The sequence below is a fragment of the Electrona antarctica genome, assembly GCF_951216825.1.
Source record: "Electrona antarctica genome assembly, chromosome: 17".
Lineage (NCBI taxonomy): Eukaryota > Metazoa > Chordata > Actinopteri > Myctophiformes > Myctophidae > Electrona > Electrona antarctica.
The window spans coordinates 38438749-38464710 of record NC_136798.1 but is presented as its reverse complement, the minus strand read 5'-3'; the positions used below and the strand labels follow the sequence as shown (position 1 = coordinate 38464710).

Below are 25962 nucleotides of genomic sequence, written 5' to 3'. Positions count from 1 at the left end.
GCGAGCTCCTGGCTTCTATAAAACATACACATAGGGCATATACGATATGCATTAGGATGCATGGCTTTATGCTGGACGCATGGCAGCGGGCGTCGTTGGCGCATCGCTCCAAGGAACAGCAGCAGCTGATAAAAGAGTATCGACGCTTACACATCGATACGCAGCACTGTCACGCAACCAACTATGAAATCACCGCCACAGACGCCAGTAGAGAAGACTACGGTTAGTCCCTGAGGAATGAAAATACTCCCAGATTGGCCACTCGCACGCAAGCGCACACACACACACACACACACACACACACACACACTCTCACGTTCGCGCAGTAATAATGATCAAGTTATTTATTTTTATTTTTTTCTCGATCGCACGGAGCGCCGTATCAAAGGACGTGCTCACCGAGACTGTTTCAAGGAAGTCAGGATCATCACCACTACCCCCCCCCCCCCCCCCCCCCCCCCCCCAGCTATAAACGATTGATTGTTTAGGAACCGAAATGGACCCATAAAGTTCTGCGACTCAGAGTGTACACAAACAAATACCTTTTTAACGGGTCCATTTGCACCCTCTTGAGTTGTGGGGGTCCGTCCGTGGCCGTAATGCATATAAAACTGTGTGTCCTTGAAATAAAAATAATAATAAAATAATAATTGAGATGGCCACGACCTGGACAAATAACCGCAGAGAGAGGAGAGAGTGAGGGGGGGGGGGGGGGGGGGGGGGCAGAGACAAGGTCTGAAGACAAGGTCTTCGCATCTAAAGTAGGTTCTAAAGTAGGTCTTTGGGGTGTCACTCAAAAAAAAAAAAGGAGAAAGGCCATGTCCTTCCATCAGTATGAAAATATACCGCCGCAGACTGACACTGACTGCAAGGGCGCTTCATTCACGGCGCGGACCGCGTTGGCGGTCGCCTGACCACCGTCGGGACATCAAAGCTGTGTTTTATGGAACTGCAGGCGTTCTACGACTGGCTGTAGGAGTTGTTCTGGTTCCCGTTGGAGCTCTGGTCGTTCTCACTGGAAGGACAAGAGCAAGACACGACGACACAGAAGGAGACCGTCGGGTTAGAGCTGTCACCATTACGCAATTAATGAAGTTGACGTCAATTTTTGGGGCAGCAGTGGCTCAGGGGTAAAGTGTCCTTGAGCCAGACGCTAGGGCATTCAACTTTTTTTTTTTTTTAAAACGGTGTACATTGGTGACTATAACTATAATCTACCTGATGTTGAGGCCTACAAAATCGGGAAAAATAAAAAATAAAATAAAAATAACCTTATTTCTTTTCTTATCAACTAGTACCAACAAGGTCGACTAGTGGATTTACTAGTCGACTAGTTGCTTAATGCCCTACCAGACGCTGAAGCCCTAATTGCTCAACCCTCAGCCATCGAACCAAGAAATCACGTCACGATTTTCTTTGCCAACACCCAGCGAAAGGCACTGTAATCATCAACAGTCGGGGGGGCATCAATCGTAGAGGAGATAACTATTCTGTGACTACTTAAAAGCTAAGAAAGAAAACGACAAACAACTGGCACTGGGTGAATTAAATAATGATTTAGTCAGGCACTGAATGAGTTAACGTGTACCTGTTAGGAGGGGGCTTGGGTTTGGGCATCTTGTTGAGCACGCCGGCCATCTCCTTCCTGTCGTCAAAGTTCTTCCACTGGTCGTACAGCTTCAGAATCACACGGATGATCTCCAGGATCTGTGAACACAACGGCACGCAAATTCATCCCATAGTGAACACAACACAACTCATAGTACGGCAGCCGACAGGCTTCTTCTGTTTAAAGTGGGAAATTTGGTCTTTTTTATTGGCCTCCTAAATCCTGACCATATCTTTATTAAGAAAATATGATGATGATAATAATAATAATAGTGTGGCTACATAGCAACCCAAAAAGAAGAAATAACACAAGAGGCGTTCCTGGCTTGAAAGGTATAAGATAGTACAGGTGTAACCACTTTAAATGGGTTAAGTGGTTAATTAAACACGCTAAAGTAAGAAAGAATATAATAATACGACGTGAATCATGAATGAATGCTGTATTAATTCGACTGAACTTGAATATGCCGAGCTCCGCCTTTGCTCTCAGGGAAGAGGACTCTCACAGGACGTTTTAACAGCGAGCGACAGCCTGGCGTACTTCCCAGAAGTGCGTTATTTGTCTATGGCGATAGCAGGCAAAGAGGTGAGACAGTCGAAACACCGAACCAACGATTATGTTCGTAGATGGCAGGAAAAACAATTAAAGTCACACACTGGTATGGACCCGATCCGCAGCAAGTCATTGGTGTCGGAATCGGGAAGGATCGGGTAGATCATCCGACAGCAGCGTGACGTAATGAAGCTTACCTTGTCCATGTCGACAGAGAGCTCCGAGAACCACTGCCTGGCGTCTTTCTGCTGCACCACACAGGCCACGTGCAGACACGCTGCGACACAAGAGAGAGAAGACACTGATCACGTTACACACCACAAACATTAGTTTGGTGTGTGTGTGTGGTCTGATTGTTTTGTTGTCAGAACCGTGCACTCGAAGAGAGCTGTTTACGAGTGCTTTAATCTTTAGCTTTAATTTTCTTCTAACCCTATGGTAGCAATCTTCATGAATATGAGAATTTTCCAGTCCAATCCGTGACCGAAAGTGTTTTTTACTCCCCTGCTGTAAAAGCATATATGGGCCTACTGTGGTCTGGATATAGTTGCAGTGAAAGTGCACAGGGACAGATTCTTACCCAGAGCGATCATGAAGGGTGGATAGAGCAGACACAGGTCTGTCCTGTAGGTGTCATTCACTATCCGCCTGGTGGAGACACAAGCATTCTCAGTTACACAACATCAGCATGGGTAGATGACTTTCATTTTATTATTTACCCCATTTAAACCTCATGTTTCTATATCAGTGGTTCTCAATATTTCATGTCAAGGATCCCAAAGACTATATGTATTTGGTTGCCGACCCCCATTCGGAAATACGTTTTTCCAGGGACCCCCCCCAGAGGCAAAGATTTGAGTTAAAAACGTTCGCTCTGAAATAATATATATTCAAAGATTTACGCAACATTTTCATGATTTTTCAAAAACAGCAGACCTACAAGCTCGTAGCGCGGCACTCGTGCCACGCTACGAGCTTGTAGATGTGCTATTTTTCAATAGCTAAAGTACAACATAATACTTAAAACACCACAAGGGATTCCCGCCCAAAATGGGTTAAGATGACGACCTGCACAAAAAACTATAAGTGAAGTGAAAACACACACTCACAATTATTTCAGTTTGGCTCCTCAGCATCAGTAAAAGTAATAAAGACAACCAATAATAGAAAATCCAAAACATCCATATACAACAGGGGCAGTACAACATGTGTCCAGTAGAGGGCAATGAGACTCCACACATAAACTTTGTTCTCACACACTTTCTACACTCTTAACTGACACCTTTGATACTGTTCCCAAAACAAAATAATCATAATGAACTGGCAACGCGCCCCCAAGCACCCAGTAAGGCTATCCAACGTTGAAGCTGCCACTACCTACTGGCGAAAAGAAGTGAAACTGCAGCACTTTTCATGGAGGTGGACGGACGTTCATGACGCCATGTAAGATAAGGAGACCTGAAATTTGAGGTCCGGGCTGCTCTTCCGCTCGCTCGTGCCGTTGAGTTATATAATGGTACTTCCGGCAGTCTTCTGGGTGCTTCAAAACGTCACTAAGCAACTTCCATTGAAATTAATAACTTAAGGGGGGGGGGGGGGGGTCCACCCTCTATCCTTTTATACCTCTACACCAGTGGTTCCCAAAGTGGGGTCCGGGGACCCCCAAGGGTCCTTGAGGGAGTTCCAGGGGGTCCGGGGACCCCCAAGGGTCCTTGAGGGAGTTCCAGGGGGTCCGGGGACCCCCAAGGGTCCTTGAGGGAGTTCCAGGGGGGGCCCAGCTAAATGATCATTTGTAACCAAATGGACCCTTATGGGTCTGTAACTCAGAGAGCGTACAAATGGAACCCTAATGGGTCCATTTGGGGGGGTCCTTGAAATTAAACGTGTTGAAAATCACTGCTAGAGACTGGCATCCCTGGCATATCTTTTCAAATGGGGGTCCGTGGGCTAATGAGTGTCAATTTGAGGGTCCTTGACTTGAAAAAGTTTGGGAACCACTGCTCAAGCACTGGGAATTGTAGGCATTACATTTGACTCGGTTCCACAGACAAATGAATAGATGAACTACAAGCTCACAACGCTCCGCACCTCGGCTATTCTCCCCTTCCTTATATTATATTTGCCAATTTTGCTAATTTGTTAATAAAAAGCTCTTAAGGGTCATTAACTTGTAAGTTTAGCAATGTTTACTGTTGTGTGAGAAAACAATGTCGCACATTAAGCCAATCATCTGCGGACAACCCCAAAATAATTTGGCGACGCCCAGTTTGGGAACCACTGCTGTAAGTAAAACAGAGATGTGACAACCAAGACGGTGCACTTTTCATTTAATTTCATGCCTCATACAAAGATGCCATTGCCTGGCCCTGTATCTCAAATTGCCAAATACATTTTTGATTAAGGAATATAATATGCCTTTTGTATTCTCTCTGTAGATCAGCAAAATGTAGATTTTTGTGCTAGACATTGAGGGAAATTCAGGTTCTCCTTATCTTACTTTATCTTATCTTACAATTATGAATTAATTAATCGATAATTCCCATCCCTACTTTTTTACCTATTAGCCAGGCACATGGTCATGGCGCTTAAAAACTACTTGGGCGACATGTTTGCTCCAACGAGGAAGAGTTGCATGCGATGCGACATGCTGTGAGCTTGCTCCTTCCCTGCCCCAAAACATTTAAACCCGTTAAAACGGAAAGCATCTGTGAAAGTTTAGATTTTAGCGTTGGGGGGGGGGGGGGGGGGGGCACGAGAAAGTTTGAGAACTACTTTAGCCCATTTAAGCCCGACCTCAAAATTTAAAAAAAAATCTTCTAAATCCTCCAGTTTTCTGAAATAAATATTTTCACGATTTTTGAAAAATAGCAGACCTACAAGCTCGTAGCGCGCCACTCGGTGGCGCGCTATGAGCTTGTAGATCTGCTATTTTTCAATAGCTAAATTATAACATAATGTTTAAAACACCAAAAGGGGTTCCCGCTCAAAATGGGTTAGAAGGCATTTGTAGAATCAGCCTCAGGTCTTTATTTAGATTTAAATGGGGGTCACGCTGACCCAATGCATATTCATTCGAGGGCCTTTGAAATGAAAAAAAGAAGAAGAAACCCGAGAGATGAGCATCCGTACCAGGCGAGGGGCAGCAGCATGTCTTCCTGTCCCATGTCCTGGACGTACTGCAGCAGAGGTCTGTAGGGGTGGTAGACGATCAGGCAGCAGTCCTGCAGGGGAATGAAGAACAAAACAACAACATACACGTTAAAACCCATTTAGGCCTGACGTCGAAATAAATGAAAAGTCTTCTGAAAGACTATATATATATATATATATATATATATATATATTCAAAGATTTGTGCCGCATTTTCACGATTTTTCTAAAGTAGCAGACCTACAAGCTCGTAGCTATGAGCTTGTAGATCTGCTATTTTCCAATAGCTAAAGTATACCATAATGCTTAGTTAAAACACCAAAAGGGGTTCCCGTCCAGAATGGATTAAACACTGCTGCGTTTTTCAGATTTTTAGCCGCGTTTTTTTCAGTCGGTTTTCCGAAAAACGCATCCATGTCTGCAAGGACCTTTAGTTTGTTTCTGAATCTACTTTGTTGTCTAATTCGCAATTGCACGACTGCATGTGTGAAATAAAGTGGGTGTCACTGTCAATAATACATTTGTGTACGTGTGTACTGTAGTCTCTTTCTGTAGTCGTGGAAGCTGCTTTTTATGCATTATAATTTCCAAAGCAGTGCAAGGACAGATAGAATGTCCAAGCCAGGTCTGTTCCCGTTCAAAGTGCTTTATTAAACTTAAACCTTTTGTTTTTGTAATATCGTCGCTGTCAGAAACCTCATATCTCCATATTACAACTTTGTTGTATTTTCATAATCAACCCCCTGCTTAATCACACTTTGTATTTAGCATGTAGATCTGCTGCTTTTGCTATTTTTGAATTTGAATCCTGAAAAGTAGGAGTTTTGGACATACAGCATGCCCGACAGATGATATGGAGCTTTGTGGTAGCCAAAGAGAGGAACAGAAACCTTTCCCTTCGACAAACACCCACCCCAACGAACCAAAATAAATCACACCCGTGTGAACTGAGTGGTGCAAAGGTCTTATATAGCCTGATCAGCTGTGGTCACTGACGTAATGTCAGTGACGTAATGTCTCATTCCGGCCAATCACAATGCTCATTTTTTGGTACGAACAGACAGACGGACAGACAGACACGTAAACTAACAAAGCCAGTTGTAGGAGTGGTTTACACCACTCAAGGATATCACTTACCCTACCTTTAACACTTATCTTAGCACTTCTCCTACCTTTAACCTATTCTGGGCGGGAACCCCATTTGGTGTTTTAAGCATTATGTTATACTAAAAATCGTGAAAATGTGGCGCAAATTTGGAATATATATTCTTTCAGAGCAAACGTTTTTAACTCAAATCTTTGCTTCTGAGAGGTCCCTGGAACAACATGTTTTCAGATGGGGGGTCGGCGGCCAAATACAGATAATTCTGCGGGTCCTTGACATGAAAATGGTTGAGCACCACCGACAGGTTTTTCAGAAAATTGTCATGATTTAGAAGACATTTTGTAGAATGGAGCTCAGGTCTAAATGGGTTAAGCATGCCACCGCCATACACACAAGCATCCACTCAAACAATGCAGCCAATCACCTGACTCAAACCGTGTTCACTCACCATCAATCAGCCAATCACCTGACTCAAACCGTGTTCACTCACCATCAATCAGCCAATCACCTGACTCAAACCGTGTTCACTCACCATCAATCAGCCAATCACCTGACTCAAACCGTGTTCACTCACCATCAACTCTAGCAGGTAGAACTCACACTCCAATATCTGTTGTCAGGAAGAGAGAAGCAGAGCAGTTAAGATCATACCAACACACAGTAATAAATAACATGTTACACTTCTGTATGACTTATTTATCATCAAAACAGTGATTATACATTAAAGCCATCCATCCAAAACTTCAGACTTTGAAAATAGCTGTGTTCCGGGACCAGGCGCAAAGCAGCGTGCAGATCTAAACCAATAAAAACAATGTTTTGGGGTGGGTGACACGGGGCGCCATAACTCAATCAAATCAATTTACGAACATCGCCAGCGTGTCATGTCAGGACAGTGCGGGATTGAAACGCATGCCTTTTTCATCTCTCTCGTTTTCTCCCTCGCTCATGTCCATGTATGACAGGATGAGGTGGCTATAAAGGACTACTCTCAAATTCTTTTCCAGGAATAAAACAAATTAATTAACTTTTTCCCAAATGGTCGCTGGGGACCGATGACTTAACTCGGAGAGCATATTATCATCAAAACAAAAAAAATATATATAAAATGCAGAGTCATCATCACCACACCACCCAACACCACCCTTCTCTCTCTATAATTGGCAGTGGTGGAAAGTAACTAAGTACTTTTACTTAAGTACTGTACTTAAGTACAATTTTGAGGTATTTGTACTTTAGTATTTCCAATTTCCAGTACTTTTACTTCTACTCCGCTACATCTCAGAGCCAAAATGTGTACTTTTACTTCACTACAATTATTTGAAAACTTCAGTTACTAGTTACTTTGGAGATTTTAATTTTGATTAGAAAACACATTAATAACCACTTCAACCCTATACATTTCGGCTATTTTCAATAGATTTTGTACACATTTTGAACTTGTGAAATGGCATATTCTGCACAATGAGTACTTTTACTTTTAGTACTTTAAGTACATTTTGATGCCGATACTTTTGTACTTTTACTCAAGTACATTTTCAATTCCGTACTTTTACTCGTAACGATGTAGTTCTAAATTGCAGTATAGGTACTTTTACTTAAGTAAAACAATTGAGTACTTTTCCCACCACTGATAATTGGGCACATTAAAAAAAAGAAAATAGGCTCTAGTGTCACATCATTCTGCTAATTTATTCTCGGTGGTGTGAACCCGTCCCTCCCCCGTTCCACAGTCGACTATTAATAATCATTTACACAGATCTGGACAGGCGAGGCGTGAGGACAGCCCCCTGGCTGGGAAGTCCCGGCAACTCGATAAATAAGTCGTCCGGTGGCGAGAAGTAATTACGTGACGGCGCGACGAGGAATGTGCGGGTCGACGACGACGAGCGTACGCATGTGTACGTGCACTCCCGCACGCGCACGCCGGCGTCAGCCACTGTCAAAGCCGTCTCTCCCAGAGCGGCGGGAGTTTCAACGCACGAGTGTGAACGTTAGCTGTGGAATGTGACAAACGGGCTGACAGCGACCCAAGGACACTGGCCCACGCACGCGGGCGGCCCTGTGTTTGCTGTGACATGCTGAAGTGGCGCTGGTGGCACGGCGGTGCGAGGATACATATCTATGCAGAGGAAGCAGCCAAACAAACAGAGCCAGAGTGTTTGTTGCTCACACGGAGAGAGAGTTTGGAAGACGGAACAATAGAATAATGGAGCCAGATTGAAATTGATTCTCAAATTGCTTATAATTTCAAGGACCCACGGTTTATTACGCATTAGGCGAAGGACCCTCATTTAACCCATTTTGGTGTTTTAAGCTTTATGTTATAATTTAGCTATTGTACAGTAGGTCTGCTATTTTAGAAAAATCGTGAAAATGTGGCGCAAATCTTTGAATATATATTCTTTCAGCGTGTTTTTAACTCAAATCTTTGCTGCTGGGTGGTCCCTGGAACAACATATTTTCAGATGGGGGTCGGCGGCCAATTACATATATTTGTGGGCGTCCTTGACAAGAAATATGAGGTTTTTCAGAAAACTGTCATGATTTTGAAGAATTGTTTTTAATTTCGACGTCGGGCCTAAATGGGCCAAATAAGCTTCTGGTGGGTGGGGTGTGGTTATGGAATATGCAGCACAGAACTGGATTAGCTTTTTGTTTTACTTACATGATTCATTCTGTACGGGAACTCCTTCGGGAAGGCGTACGAAAATCTGGTTTTCACTGTGTGTAAGAACCAAGAGAAAAGAAACAGTGGATGCGCATTCTGTTGAATTCCATCACATGGATGCGATTCAGGAGTAGTGAGCTGTACTCATGTAGTCACGTTGCGTCTGAGTTAGGGTTGTACCGATCCGATCAGAAAATCGGGGCCGATCACGTCATTTTCAAATGATCGGAATCGGATCGGGAGCAAAAACAAAAAACTTGATCGGGACATCCGTAGTATCAAAATGATATCCATATCATGATATTAGACTGGATTATTGTCTGTGATTTTGGATATTGTACTATTGTGATATGGCATAAGTCTATAAAAAATATAAATATCGGATTGGGAAAAATCTGTATCGCAGATACTCTAAATCAAATGATCGGATCGGGAGCAATAAAACATGATCGTTGTTACGTACATACAGATGTCGCCGCTGAGATTAGCCTAGTGTTGGACACAACTCCAAATTCCTGCAAAAAAAAAAGAAAAAAAAAGGTTTAGTATCTTTTTTTTTTTACCATCGAACAATGGGCGTTAAACCAATTGTTTAATGTGCAACATTGTTTTCTCACTCAACAGTGCACACACACACACACACACACACACACACACACACACACACACACACACACACACACACACACACACACACACACACACACACACACACACACACACACACACACACACACACACACACACACACACACCTATCAATATTGTCAAACATCTACCAGTTTTACCTAAGAAAGAGAAAAAATAATAATCTTTGCAATCTATGGAACCAAGTCCAACTAAATGTAATGGCTCAACTCCTATAATTCCAAGTGCTTGTCAGCGTGGGGGGGTCCCCAGTTCAAACATGATTATGTTGAGAGTTCAAGGTTTGGGAACCCTTGGGCTAAAGTCAACCAAAGGCTTTGGATTGCTATTAGAGTCCAATTAATTCCATGATATACCATGGTCTGAGGATGAGGTGTCTGATTTAGATTTAACCCATTTTGGGCAGGAACCCCTGTTGGTGTTTTAAGCATTATGTTCTACTTTAGCTATTGAAAAATAGCAGATCTACAAGATCTCGTAGCGCGCCACCGAGTGGAGCGCTACGAGCTTGTAGATCTGCTATTTTGGAAAAATCGTGAAAATGTAGCGCAAATCTTTGAATATATATTTCAGAGCGAACATTTTTAACTCAAATATTGGCTTCTGGGGGGGTCCCTGGAACAACATATTTTCAGATGGGGGTCTGCGGCCAAATACAGATAATTCTGGGGGTCCTTGACGTGAAAAAGGTTGAGCACCACTGACATAGAAACATGGGTTTTTCAGAAAAATGTTAGGATTTAGAAGCCTTTTTTTTTTAATCGACTTCAGTCCAAAATGGGTTAAACACATTTAAGCGGCCAGGGTTATTTAATCCATTACATTCATGCGCCCAGTCGATTTATAAACACGGACCCCTTTTCCGGACGGACCGGCGGAAGTGGTTGATGTGTGTGTAGCAGCTAACAATAGCCACACCACTCTAGAGTCGATCGACAACAACGGGGGACAAGAATAAATCTATCGAGACTAGCGACTGGACCGCGGAGCGCCGTCTAACACAGGATCTTTTTTCATAAAAAGACGGGATGATTTAGATCGAACGTTTTAAGATTTTTGTTTTCATCAGCTAAACAGAGGAGGGAGTTTTTCGATGACGTCTCACTCTTGCGCGTCACCGAGGATTGCCCAGCAGGCGCGCCTGGGCTATAGAGCCATGCGATCCGTTCCCATATCAATAAACTTCGTCTTTTGGACAATACTTGGTCCTGAGCGTCGGGCGTTACTAATAGAAAGGACAAAGAACTTCGTCCTGGGCGTTCAGGATGTTAATGTGTAATCGAGTTGCCTTACCTCCACCTTAGAGGCCAGGAATACGCAGGTTGGGGCCATGAGAACAGGGTCTATACTCTTCAGTGAGTACCTGGAAGAAAAAAACGAAAAAAACATGAAGACAAATCAGTTCAGTGTTAACTCATTCACTATCAAGGTAGGTAGTAGTTCGCACGACTCCAACTACTCTCAAACTCTCTTGAGTATTTTTACCGTTGGGTAAGTAACTTTACAGAAAACAACCAGCACTCACTGAACTCACGTTTTAAGGCACTTTTAAGTGACGCCATGGCATACCTAGCATAATTAATATAGTAGAAAAATATAAAACATCATAAACCTCTAATAATGCATCATTTCCATCTCCATATGATTCTACCAAATGATTCTGTCCAAACATTTCCTGTAAAGTTTTTGCTGTGGGGGGGGGGGCAACGACACCATGGCATACCAAGCATAGAAGCGTTTGGGGGGGGGGGGGGGGGACGACGACGACAAAACATGGCATACCTGGCATAGAAGCGTTTGAAGTAGACGGTTGCTGTGGCGATGACCTGCTGCCGTAGCTTCAGGTGTTCCCCCAGGGCCTGAATGACTGCGATAATAATATGCAAATATAAAAGATACAAATAAAGGAATTCAATCTATGCTCGTTGCACAATTCAATTCAATCTCTATTAGCGGACTCGGGGTCCATACACGAGGCACAAAGGAATAGACATGAAAGAAACAGGACGGGCAATAAAAAGTCATTAAAAAGGATGTCAAATAAATAGTACAAAACGTAACCCACAGACAGTACATACAGTACAGGCATTTTATCCAGTGCACCCTTAGTCTGGATGAACTGTAGCCTATAGTGTGAACAGCTGATTGTGGGTTTTGAGAGCGCCACAATGCCGCAAGCGTTAGATAATATTGGTTCACCCATCTGACCACCTCCTCCCCTCCCCACCCTGGTAGAAAACAGCGGAAAGAAACTGACGTCAACATTATTTCGAGCGACGGCCCTCTGCACTGCAGTTCACTCCTAGACCAAGGAAATGTGTCTCGTACCCCCAGGCTTTCATCTTTGAGCCGAATGCGAAACGAAAATAAAAGCCTGGGTACCGAGGCTACATCATTGTATGCAAGGTGCAACCTTTGCATACTAGATTTCGTATAAGACCACAGGGGAGCAGTTTAACCCATTTAGGCCTGACCTCGAAATAAAAATAAAAAATCTTCTAAGTCCTCCAGTTTTCTGAAATAAATATTTTCACGATTTTTCAAAAATAGCAGACCTACAAGCTCGTAGCGCGCCACTCGGTGGCGCGCTACGAGCTTGTAGATCTGCTATTTTTCAATAGCTAAATTATAACAATGTTTAAAACACCAAAAGGGGTTCCCGCCCCAAAATGGGATAAAGCAGTGTGCAATATGCCTGAAAATAATGACACTTTCACTTTAGTTGAACAATGACTGAACTTACGGGCAATAGTGTTTGCTTGAGCATACAACTTACCACATTGTCTGAAAATATGCTCATCATCAGTCATTTGATCAGTAACAAAGTGACCAAGATCACACACTGTGCAAGAATAAAAAGTGTCTGCACATCAAATTACTGCTCCTTAACGTATCTTTGACTTCATCGGTTATGGTTATGTAAACACACACGGACTCCTTTTATTCTTATACTGTAGTGTAAATAAAGATAAATTACATGGTAGCGTAATGGCACAGACTGGCATACACGCATCTCAAATCTGACTCCTTCTATCATGTATCCCCTCTCTGCTGTCTCACAGCACCCTTTAGAACGGTTTGTTAAGTTTGTCGTCGACACCAGCATTTTAGGGAGTATCTGCAGCTTTTCAGATATCGGTACAACTCTAGTGTACTAGGGATGTTAATAGATAATCCTTAATCGATTCATCGATCGTTATGAATTTCTTCAATTAAACCTAACAGTTAACAATTGATCAGAGATTCTGCGGTTCCATCATAGGCCGGCTTTCTGTGACTGTAATGCTGTCTGCGCGCGTGTGGCCGAGGAACGCACATGTGGGCCGTTTACTTTCAGGTTGACCGGTCCGGCAGGCAAGTGCATTTGGTCTTCATTAAATATTATTGGCTATTCATGAAGGACAATGCCACTAGCAGCCATGCACTCATTCCGTTTATTGACTGGATATAACATGAATTTGTTCTACAAGAGAGAGTAAGCATTTACTTTTCGGGTAGAAGACGGCCTGTACTGAGACCTTAGTGTGACTGTCAACTCCTGGATAACGTGTTAGAACATTGGTTTTCAACCCTTTTCATATCAAGGGCCATTATTTATTCTGCATTTGAGCCACCACGGACAACCATTTGATGACATTTAGCCTCTCAGACCCAAAAATAAAGATGATTTAGTTATCGTTGGATAAGATTTTGTCCACAATTCCATGCTGTATTGATGTTGTACCATAGGAGACAACAGGCAAACAAGACTTCTTGTAAATTAAGTAACGCAGATCTTTAACAATAATTTAACTCTTGAGAGCGTAACATGAATCCAAATGGACCCTTGCGGGTCCATTTGGTTCATTGTTCACCCTGTGTAGGGTTTCATTTTTAAGAGTTAAAGGTCTATAAGGGTCCATTTGGTTACTAACTCTCCATCATTTAGCTGGGGACCACCTGGGCCTACGGGTTAGATTTGAGGTTCCCAAGGTCGCAGAAAGACGATCACACGATGGCGCGCGCGAACGTTCCACTACACCGAGTGGCGCGCTACGAGCTTGTAGATCTGCTATTTAAAACCTTTGCTTCGGTAGAACGCCACAACGGTAAGGCCTTCCGGTCTGATTTACGGATATGTTATAGAGCTCCCCGAGACGCACGCGTGGAACTGTAGTACGTCCTCGGGCGACCTTTCTAGTCGACATGGCACGCGCGACGTTCCACTACACCGAGTGGCGTGCTACGAGCTTGTAGATCTGCTATTTTAAACCTTTGCTTCTGTAGAACGCCACAACGGTAAGGCCTTCCGGTCTGATTTTCGGATATGTTAGAGATTCCCGAGACGCACGCGTGGAACTGTAGTACGTCCTCGGGCGACCTTTCTAGTCGACATGGTGCGCGCGACGTTCCACTACACCGAGTGGCGCGCTACGAGCTTGTAGATCTGCTATTTTAAACCTTTGCTTCTGTAGAACGCCACAACGGTAAGGCCTTCCGGTCTGATTTTCGGATATGTTAGAGATTCCCGAGACGCACGCGTGGAACTGTAGTACGTCCTCGGGCGACCTTTCTAGTCGACATGGCGTGCGCGAACGTTCCACTACACCGAGTGGCGCGCTACGAGCTTGTAGATCTGCTATTTAAAACCTTTGCTTCTGTAGAACGCCACAACGGTAAGGCCTTCCGGTCTGATTTACGGATATGTTATAGAGCTCCACGAGACGCACGCGTGGAACTGTAGTAAGTCCTCGGGCGACCTTTCTAGTCGACATGGCGTGCGCGAACGTTCCACTACACCGAGTGGCACGCTACGAGCTTGTAGATCTGCTATTTAAAACCTTTGCTTCTGTAGAACGCCACAACGGTAAGGCCTTCCGGTCTGATTTACGGATATGTTATAGAGCTCCACGAGACGCACGCGTGGAACTGTAGTAAGTCCTCGGGCGACCTTTCTAGTCGACATGGCGCGCGCGAACGTTCCACTACACCGAGTGGCGCGCTACGAGCTTGTAGATGTGCTATTTAAAACCTTTGCTTCTGTAGAACGCCACAACGGTAAGGCCTTCCGGTCTGATTTTCATATGTTATAGAGCCCAGCAACACCGGCCGACACCTCCAAGGCTTCCTGAGTGATGGCGAGGAGGAGGGCTGCCACGTCACCTCACAGTCCAACTGTCTGTATGTACGCCTCTGCTGTGCCTGAGGGAGGCACGCGCGCACACACACGCACGCGCACACACACGCACGCGCACACACTCACCTGCCCAGGCCATTGATGCCAGACGACCCTCGGGCCAGGCACTGCAGCCTCAGCCTCTCCACGGGATCTGAACTCACACACAGACGTCTCTTGGCGTCCAGCGCCATCTCTCGGTCGTGCCTCGACGTCCTGGCCATGGCTGAACACACAGAGCACATTAATATAATGTGTAACATTATAGTGGATGCAGTTAGCTTAATGCTAATTCCGATTAGCAAATGTGACCAGATGGACACTGATGATACTTTTGGAATAAGAACCAAGTTCATAGACTAAGACTACGCCACTCTCAATGGGTGAGAGACCCGTATTCAGTATTTACTCTTGTAACCAAAATCCCCGTGCAAAGTACTTTATAGACGGACAGAGGCTTTTCTGTGTACAATCACTAGATCAACTTTATTCACAATTTCACATAATACAGATAGCAAAACCTTCATAAATGTTGTATTTAAATTACTTGACCGGAGGGACAATATAGCACTTCTCATAAACACAGCAAACTGTTAAGATAAGATATAAGTCACTGCAAACTGTTACGAGAATAAGATATACATCACTGCAACCATCATGGCACTGCGGCTTATGTTGCGCACACAAAACACTTGCTGACTGTTAGTCAAAAGGTAAAAGCACACTAGAAGTGGGGAAGGGGGGTAACAACGGTCATTCAGTAAAATATACAGTACAGGGGGTTTCTTTCAATAAGGTTATATAAAATACTGGAGGCACTGAAGAGCATGGAAACAATTAAAAACAAAGTAAAACTGAGGAAAAGAGCAATGGCTGTCTGCTGACCACTCTGTGTCACCAGTTCAGCCTGCAATATACAACAGAGCAATTAGACACCGAGCACCCATCATAAGTACTCATTATAATATAAACATATACTGGCAAGCCCATCTTCCTACCTCCTAGGCCCAAGGCACTTATACCCAGCAGGCAGGATTCAGGCTAGCCAGGTCTGGATCCGGTCTGACATTGTTCTACCATGAAATACCTCCTTCTATGATGAATTCCTGTTCTGTCTATAGAAGTGTCTATTTGTACGTCTCTAAATGTTTTGATGATTTGAACATGGTGGACCCTATTGGAAACAAGTGTAATGCTTAATTGGGTCGTCCACTCACAGTTAACAGCCTTTGTATTGAGTTTGTGCTTGAAATGTACTGTAATTCTGCAAACTGTTAATAAATTCTTCAATCAATCAATCAAAACAGAAACAATATTAATTCCCCATCATAATAAATATGTGAATTAAAAGTATGACATAAGGTGGTTGCATGCCAAAGGGCTACCTTTGGCATGCCACCATAATCCACATTGAAGTGTGAGACTCATACCCGTGTTCTGTTAAATAGTATGTGTGGACACTGGGTCCAAGTGTAGTCTGCCCTGTACAGCCTAGCCCCACAACAGCACCAACAGTTTCTAGAAGCACAACAACAATAAGTATCTACAACTCTAAATCATACTAAATGCAACAGACTACAATGTGTAAGCCTTTGTTGTAACATACCTTGGTAAATTGATTTACACGGACGCGACGGGTGCTGCTGGGCACTGACGCTACATGCACACGACAGAACGAGAACAAACGTGAGCTTCATTGATCTCACGGGTCTCAAGCTACCGCTCTGCTCTGGGCAGGCAGCTCCAGGTCCTAATGTCCCACCCGTCACACATAGTTAGCTTCTTATCCATGCTACAGTACTTATACCATATCACTCATTTAGTCCGTTTTTAGATCAATAATAAACATTACTGTATTCTGGTGACTGGTTTAGCACAATACAAACTCGGACTCATTACATAACATGCAAATCACACCACCACTCAATATAAAAATAAAACGTTGTCATATACTTTGTTTACATTCAGACCCATGGCTTTGTACAACTACTGGCCAAAGTTGAATAATACATGTTCATTCACCATAAAAGCCAAAATCGCGACAGAGTCAGCTATTCATTCATTACTAACTATTTCACAGACCTTGATGTGACTGTTAGCTGTGATAAAGTAAACAAAGTGATGATGAATGACACGACACGAAACACACACACGTAGGATGTAGCTCTTCTCACAACATTGACGACACAGGTCGGTTCTTTATAAACGGGCATTTATTGGGCATTCTTCTCATCCCTCTGCTGTTCCATGCCGTGAGAACTATGTTCACACAAAATAATAAACACATAAACAATCAACAAATTACGTCGCAATACATAATATTGATCAAACAAAGAAATACAAAACATGTAGAAATGCGCGATGCGCAGGTGAACGTGAACGTCAAAACACCACAATACAACACAACAAAGATAACTCTCAAATAATAATACCTCGTTGGCCGCTTGTTGTGTAAAGAGGTTCTTGATGCTTCTTGAGTTTCATACAGTCCTTTGAATGTCCTTTTGACCGTGTTTAATAACTTTAAACAGTTCAAACACACTACTCTGCTGCGAGTGTGCTTCCTTGTGCAGACCAGAGTCTGAATGAGTGAGAGAAATGTTTGTACCACCTGTGTGCAATGCCAGGCAATCATGCATCAATCAGTCAATCAATCATGGTCCAGTGTTGCTACTGACAGACAGGGAACTTGGTTCTGCCTCAGAAAGTTATCATCACATCATGTTTACATTTTTAACCTCATATGAAATCAATTATGAACCACATATGTATTATTGTATCATTATTATGAATTATGCTTTATGAACTTATGACCATGAATTGTTGTATTTTAGCTATTTTAGTCTTTTTAAAGTAAGCATTTTAATAGCAGCACTACATAGGAAGTCAGAGAAACGAATCAAAGAAAAGACCGTCATCTGCCAGTGGAATTCAGAACAGCGCCACAGCCCATCCACATGTATGAAGGCATATGCCTCTCCCCTCCTCTCCTCTCCTCTCTTTTTGAATGAACAGACAAAACACAAAACACAACATGTTCATTAATGTTATTCTTCACAAACTAGACATTTTATTCATATTTAGAAAATGCAGAATCCAATGGCGTCGGTCTGGGCTCTCCACACCGTTTGCAAAGGTCAATGGTCAGCAAAAAGACTGCAACGGTGACCCTTTGGGCCAAATTCTTAAAAAAACGGGGTGATATATATTTTTAAAAATATGTAAGAACCTCCAATATCCATATTCAGGACATGTCGAATCCAATGGAACCGGTCTCGAATTTCCACGACGTTTGCAAAGGTCAAAGGTCAGCCGAAAGACTGCCACGGTGACCTTTGGGCCAAATGCCTTAACAATTAATTGATAGATATTTTTTTAAATATGTAACACCCCCGAATATCCATATTCAGGCCATGGCGAATAAAATGGCGTTGGTCTCGATTTTGTGGGACTCTTACAAGCGTCCGATAAAGGGAACTACACTGCAATGCTAGGCCTCGGGTCAGATTTGAGGTTCCCGAGGTCGCAGAAAAAAACTCAGACCATCACGAAGATCGGCTCGTCGCCGTGATCGCAGAGGTGTTCGGCCCATCCCGAACAGACTTACGATCGTCGGCGTAGGCGCGCGTGAACGTCAAACTTTGCTTCACTGGAACGCCACGACGGTGAAGCCTTCCGGGATGATTTTCGGATATGTTATAGAGCTCCCGGAGACGCACGCATGGATCTATAGAACGTCCTCGGGCGACCTTTCTAAGAGGCACGGTCTCGTTTCACTTTTTCAGCCAGGACGCTGTTAGAGTCTATGGGTCTATGACGTGTCTGCATGCACAGAGCCAAAGTGAAGGACGTTTTGTACGACTGTCGGAGGCGTACGTCCGAGACACCTAACCGTTCGTCTCGGCTGGCTCTCCGACATATCCGAACGTCGGACCGTGATGTTTTATCGTTGGCGCGTTGTCGCGCGTCAAAGTCGGCAATTTGTAGGCGTTCGTTCAAGGCTACCGCCGCGGCCGTATGTCCGTTTGGCCCGAAACCTATACGGCTGCGATCGGGGCTGCGACCCGGCCGCGGTGATGGTCTCGGATTTGGTCTGCGACTTTCGCGTCAAAGTCGCAAATTTCGAGGCTTTCGTGCAGGGCTACTGTCGCGACCGTATGTCCGTTTGGCCCAAACCCTATACGGCTGCGATCGGGGCCGCGACCCGGTTGCGGTAATGGTCTCGGATTTGTTCTGTCGAATTTCGCGACTTTTCTCGCTAACTTACTTTGTGTTAGCAGTTTATGCTAATGAAGGGCGTGGTTCCGGCTACTTTGTGGGTGTGGGTTATGCAAATTTGATGGGCGTGGTTTCGGCTACTTTGTGGGTGTGGTATATGCAAATTAGTGGGTGTCGCTTATGTAAATTAGTGGGTGTCACCCCGCCTACTTTGTGGGAGTGGTTTATGCAAATGAAGGGGCGTGGCATGCAAATGAAGGTGCGTGGTATGCAAATTAAGGGCATGTTTCGGCTACTTTGTGGGATTTGCTTATGCAAATTAAGGTGCGTGGTATGCAAATGAAGGGGAGTGGTATGCAAATGAAGGGCATGTTTCGGCTACTTTGCGGGATTGGTTTATGCAAATGAAGGGGCGTGACATGCAAATGAAGGGGATTGGTTTATGCAAATGAAGGGACGTGGCATGCAAATGAAGGTGCGTGGTATGCAAATGAAGGTGCGTGGTATGCAAATGAAGGGGAGTGGTATGCAAATGAAGGGCATGTTTCCGCTACTTTGCGGGATTGGTTTATGCAAATGAAGGGGCGTGGCATGCAAATGAAGGGGAGTGGTATGCAAATGAGGTGCGTGGTATGCAAATGAAGGGGCGTGGCATGCAAATGAAGGGGATTGGTTTATGCAAATGAAGGGGCGTGGCATGCAAATGAAGGTACGTGGTATGCAAATGAAGGGCATGTTTCCGCTACTTTGCGGGATTGGTTTATGCAAATGAAGGGGCGTGGCATGCAAATGAAGGGGAGTGGTATGCAAATGAGGTGCGTGGTATGCAAATGAAGGGGCGTGGCATGCAAATGAAGGGGATTTGTTTATGCAAATGAAGGTGCGTGGTATGCAAATGAAGGTGCGTGGTATGCAAATGAAGGGGCGTGGTATGCAAATGAAGGGGAGTGGTATGCAAATGAAGGGGCATGGCTCCGGCTACTTTGTGGGATTAGTTTATGCAAATGAAGGTGCGTGGTATGCAAATGAAGGTGCGTGGTATGCAAATGAAGGGGAGTGGTATGCGAATGAAGGGCATGTTTCCGCTACTTTGCGGGATTGGTTTATGCAAATGAAGGGGCGTGGCATGCAAATTAAGGGGAGTGGTATGCAAATGAGGTGCGTGGTATGCAAATGAAGGGGCGTGGCATGCAAATGAAGGGGATTGGTTTATGCAAATGAATGGGAGTGGTATGCAAATGAAGGTGCGTGGTATGAAAATGAAGGGGAGTGGTATGCAAATGAAGGGGCATGGTTCCGGCTACTTTGTGGGATTGGTTTATGCAAATGAAGGGGCGTGGCATGCAAATTAAGGTGCGTGGTATGCAAATGAAGGTGCGTGGTATGCAAATGAAGGGGAGTGGTATGCAAATGGGGTGCGTGGTATGCAAATGAAGGGGCGTGGCATGCAAATGAAGGGGATTGGTTTATGCAAATGAAGGGGCGTGGCATGCAAATGAAGGTACGTGGTATGCAAATGAAGGGCATGTTTCCGCTACTTTGCGGGATTGGTTTATGCAAATGAAGGGGCGTGGCATGCAAATGAAGGGGAGTGGTATGCAAATGAGGTGCGTGGTATGCAAATGAAGGGGCGTGGCATGCAAATGAAGGGGATTTGTTTATGCAAATGAAGGTGCGTGGTATGCAAATGAAGGTGCGTGGTATGCAAATGAAGGGGCGTGGTATGCAAATGAAGGGGAGTGGTATGCAAATGAAGGGGCGTGGCATGCAAATGAAGGGGATTTGTTTATGCAAATGAAGGTGCGTGGTATGCAAATGAAGGTGCGTGGTATGCAAATGAAGGGGAGTGGTATGCAAATGAAGGGGAGTGGTATGCGAATGAAGGGCATGTTTCCGCTACTTTGCGGGATTGGTTTATGCAAATGAAGGGGCGTGGCATGCAAATTAAGGGGAGTGGTATGCAAATGAGGTGCGTGGTATGCAAATGAAGGGGCGTGGCATGCAAATGAAGGGGATTGGTTTATGCAAATGAAGGGGCGTGGCATGCAAATAAAGGTGCGTGGTATGCAAATGAAGGGGAGTGGTATGCAAATGAAGGGCATGTTTCGGCTACTTTGTGGGATTGGTTTATGCAAATGAAGGGGCGTGGCATGCAAATGAATGGGAGTGGTATGCAAATGAAGGTGCGTGGTATGAAAATGAAGGGGAGTGGTATGCAAATGAAGGGGCATGGTTCCGGCTACTTTGTGGGATTGGTTTATGCAAATGAAGGGGCGTGGCATGCAAATTAAGGTGCGTGGTATGCAAATGAAGGTGCGTGGTATGCAAATGAAGGGGAGTGGTATGCAAATGGGGTGCGTGGTATGCAAATGAAGGGGCGTGGCATGCAAATGAAGGGGATTGGTTTATGCAAATGAAGGGGCGTGGCATGCAAATGAAGGTACGTGGTATGCACATGAAGGGCATGTTTCGGCTACTTTGTGGGATTGGTTTATGCAAATGAAGGGGCGTGGCATGCAAATGAAGGGGAGTGGTATGCAAATTAAGGTGCGTGGTATGCAAATGAAGGGGAGTGGTATGCAAATGGGGTGCGTGGTATGCAAATGAAGGGGCGTGGTATGCAAATGAAGGGCATGTTTCCGCTACTTTGCGGGATTGGTTTATGCAACTGAAGGGGCGTGGTATGCAAATGAAGGGGAGTGGTATGCAAATGAGGTGCGTGGTATGCAAATGAAGGGGCGTGGTATGCAAATGAAGGGGAGTGGTATGCAAATGAAGGGGCATGGCTCCGGCTACTTTGTGGGATTAGTTTATGCAAATGAAGGTGCGTGGTATGCAAATGAAGGGGAGTGGTATGCACATGAAGGGGAGTGGTATGCAAATGAAGGGCATGTTTCCGCTACTTTGCGGGATTGGTTTATGCAAATGAAGGGGAGTGGTATGTACGTCGTCGTGTAGGGAACATGTACGTCGTCGTGTAGGGAACATGTACGTCGTCGTGTAGGGAACATGTACGTCGTCGTGTAGGGAGCATGTACGTCATCGTGGAGGAAACATGTACGTCATCGTGGAGGGAACATGTACGTCATCGTGACGGGAGCATGTACGTCATCGTGGAGGGAACATGCACGTCGTCGTGAAGGGAACATGCACGTCATCGTAGATGGAACATTTACGTCATCGTGAAGGGAACATGTACGTCATCGTGAAGGGGACATGTACGTCATCATGGAGGCAACATGTACGTCATCGTGGAGGGAACATGTACGTCATCGTGGAGGAAACATGTACGTCATCGTGGAGGGAACATGCACGTCGTCGTAAATTGAACATGTACGCCATCATGTAGGGAACATGTACGTCATCGTGACGTGGACATGTACGTCATCGTGAAGGGGACATGCACGTCATCGTGGAGGGAGCATGTACGTCATCGTGGAGGAAACATGTACGTCATCGTGGAGGGAACATGTACGCCATCGTGTAGGGAACATGTACGTCATCGTGGAGGAAACATGTATGTCATCGTGGAGGGAACATGCGCGTCGTCGTAAATTGAACATGTACGCCATCATGTAGGGCACATGTACGTCATCATGACGTGGACATGTACGTCATCGTGAAGGGGACATGTACGTCATCGTGGAGGGAACATGTACGTCATCGTGAAGGGAGCATGTACGTCATCGTGGAGGGAACATGCACGTCATCGTGGAGGGAACATGTACGTCATCGTGGAGGAAACATGTACGCCATCGTGGAGGGAGCATGTACGTCATCGTGGAGGAAACATGTACGTCATCGTGGAGGGAACATGCACGTCATCGTGAAGGGAACATGCACGTCATCGTAGATGGAACATTTACGTCATCGTGAAGGGAACATGTACGTCATCGTGAAGGGGACATGTACGTCATCATGGAGGCAACATGTACGTCATCGTGGAGGGAACATGTACGTCATCGTGGAGGAAACATGTACGTCATCGTGGAGGGAACATGCACGTCGTCGTAAATTGAACATGTACGCCATCATGTAGGGAACATGTACGTCATCGTGACGTGGACATGTACGTCATCGTGAAGGGGACATGCACGTCATCATGGAGGGAGCATGTACGTCATCGTGGAGGAAACATGTACGTCATCGTGGAGGGAACATGTACGCCATCGTGTAGGGAACATGTACGTCATCGTGGAGGAAACATGTATGTCATCGTGGAGGGAACATGCGCGTCGTCGTAAATTGAACATGTACGCCATCATGTAGGGCACATGTACGTCATCATGACATGGACATGTACGTCATCGTGAAGGGGACATGTACGTCATCGTGGAGGGAACATGTACGTCATCGTGAAGGGAGCATGTACGTCATCGTGGAGGGAACATGCACGTCATCGTGGAGGGAACATGTACGTCATCGTGGAGGAAACATGTACGCCATCGTGGAGGGAGCATGTACGTCATCGTGGAGGAAACATGTACGTCATCGTGGAGGGAACATGCACGTCATCGTGAAGGGAACATGCACGTCATCGTGAAGGGGACATGTACGTCATCGTGGAGGAAACATGTACGTCATCGTGGAGGGAACATGTACGTCATCGTGACGGGAACATGTACGTCATCGTGGAGGGAACATGCACGTCGTCGTGAAGGGAACATGCACGTCATCGTAGATGGAACATTTACGTCATCGTGAAGGGAACATGTACGTCATCGTGAAGGGGACATGTACGTCATCATGGAGGCAACATGTACGTCATCGTGGAGGGATACATGTACGTCATCGTGGAGGAAACGTGTATGTCATCGTGGAGGGAACATGCGCGCCGTCGTAAATTGAACATGTACGCCATCATGTAGGGCACATGTACGTCATCATGCCGTGGACATGTACGTCATCGTGAAGGGGACATGTACGTCATCGTGGAGGGAGCATGTACGTCATCGTGGAGGGAGCATGTACGTCATCGTGTAGGGAACATGCACGTCATCGTGGAGGGAACATGTACGTCATCGTGAAGGGGACATGTACGTCATCGTGGAGGGAACATGTACGTCATCGTGAAGGGAGCATGTACGTCATCGTGGAGGGAACATGCACGTCATCGTGGAGGGAACATGTACGTCATCGTGGAGGAAACATGTACGCCATCGTGGAGGGAGCATGTACGTCATCGTGGAGGAAACATGTACGTCATCGTGGAGGGAACATGTACGCCATCGTGTAGGGAACATGTACGTCATTGTGGAGGGAACATGTATGTCATCGTGGAGGGAACATGTACGTCATCGTGTAGGGAACATGTACGCCATCGTGTAGGGAACATGTACGTCGTTGTGAAGGGAACATGCACGTCATCGTGGAGGGAACATGCACGCAATCGTGAAGGGAACATGTACGTCATCGTGGAGGGAACATGTACGTCATCGTGGAGGGAACATGCGCGTCGTCGTAAATTGAACATGTATGCCATCATGTAGGGAACATGTACGTCATCGTGACGTGGACATGTACGTCATCGTGGCGGGAACATGTACGTCATCGTGGAGGGAACATGCACGTCATCGTGGAGGGAACATGTACGTCATCGTGGAGGGAGCATGTACGTCATCGTGGAGGGAGCATGTACGTCATCGTGGAGGAAACATGTACGTCATCGTGGAGGGAACATGCACGTCATCGTGGAGGGAACATGTACGTCATCGTGGAGGGAGCATGTACGTCATCGTGGAGGGAGCATGTACGTCATCGTGGAGGAAACATGTACGTCATCGTGAAGGCAGCATGCACATCATCATGTAGGGAACATGTACGTCATCGTGAAGGGGACATGTACGCCATCGTGGCGGGAGCATGTACGTCATCGTGGAGGAAACATGTACGTCATCGTGAATGGAACATGTACATCATCATGTAGGGAACATGTACGTCATCGTGGAGGGAACATGTATGTCATCGTGGAGGGAACATGTACGTCATCGTGTAGGGAACATGTACGCCATCGTGTAGGGAACATGTACGTCGTCGTGAAGGGAACATGCACGTCATCGTGGAGGGAACATGCACGTAATCGTGAAGGGAACATGTACGTCATCGTGGAGGGAACATGTACGTCATCGTGGAGGGAACATGCGCGTCGTCGTAAATTGAACATGTACGCCATCATGTAGGGAACATGTACGTCATCGTGACGTGGACATGTACGTCATCGTGGCGGGAACATGTACGTCATCGTGGAGGGAACATGCACGTCATCGTGGAGGGAACATGTACGTCATCGTGGAGGGAGCATGTACGTCATCGTGGAGGGAGCATGTACGTCATCGTGGAGGAAACATGTACGTCATCGTGAAGGCAACATGCACATCATCATGTAGGGAACATGTACGTCATCGTGAAGGGGACATGTACGCCATCGTGGCGGGAACATGTACGTCATCGTGGAGGGAACATGTACGTCATCGTGGAGGGACCATGTACGTCGTCGCGAATGGAACATGTACGTCATCATGTGGGGGACATGTACGTATGTTCCCGCTACTTTGTGGGAGTGGGTTATGAAAATGTGAAGGGCGTTGTTTCGGCTACTTTGTGGGTGCAAATTAAAAAAAAAATGCAAATTAGTGGGTGTCGCTTATGCAAATTAGTGGGTGTCGCCACGCCCTTCGTTTGCATACCACTCCCCTTCATTTGCATACCACGCACCTTAATTTGCATACCATGCCCCTTCATGTGCATACCACTCCCCTTCATTTGCATACCACTCCCCTTCATTTGCATACCACGCCCCTTCATTTGCATATTATGCCCCTTCATTTGCATACCACTCCCCTTCATTTGCATAC

The 25962-nt window shown here is 45.4% G+C and overlaps 1 protein-coding gene across 1 annotated transcript; it reads right to left on the bottom strand.

Moving 5' to 3' along the window:
* Positions 1–485: 485 nt before the first annotated feature.
* Positions 486–11597, bottom strand: LOC306940761 (cyclin-C-like). The gene is made up of 10 exons (XM_079525946.1): positions 11518–11597; positions 11029–11098; positions 9551–9602; positions 9085–9140; positions 6991–7026; positions 5291–5382; positions 2742–2809; positions 2359–2438; positions 1589–1707; positions 486–1015 (listed from the first exon to the last, which is right to left on the bottom strand). The coding sequence occupies exons 2-10, from the start codon at positions 11065–11067 to the stop codon at positions 961–963; spliced, it is 597 nt and encodes a 198-aa protein (XP_079382072.1). The 5' UTR covers positions 11068–11098; positions 11518–11597; the 3' UTR covers positions 486–960.
* Positions 11598–25962: the final 14365 nt, after the last annotated feature.

Bases quoted from the DNA above. Each gene is read 5' to 3' on its own strand.
- LOC306940761 (XM_079525946.1), bottom strand. From the start codon at position 11,067: ATGGCCCCAACCTGCGTATTCCTGGCCTCTAAGGTGGAG. The intron at 5,383-6,990 runs GTGAGTGAACAC...ATTCCCCTGCAG, and splicing joins TCTACCTGCTAGAGTTGATG to GACTGCTGCCTGATCGTCTA. The intron at 2,810-5,290 runs GTACGGATGCTC...TGTCTCCACCAG, and splicing joins ATGCTGCTGCCCCTCGCCTG to GCGGATAGTGAATGACACCT.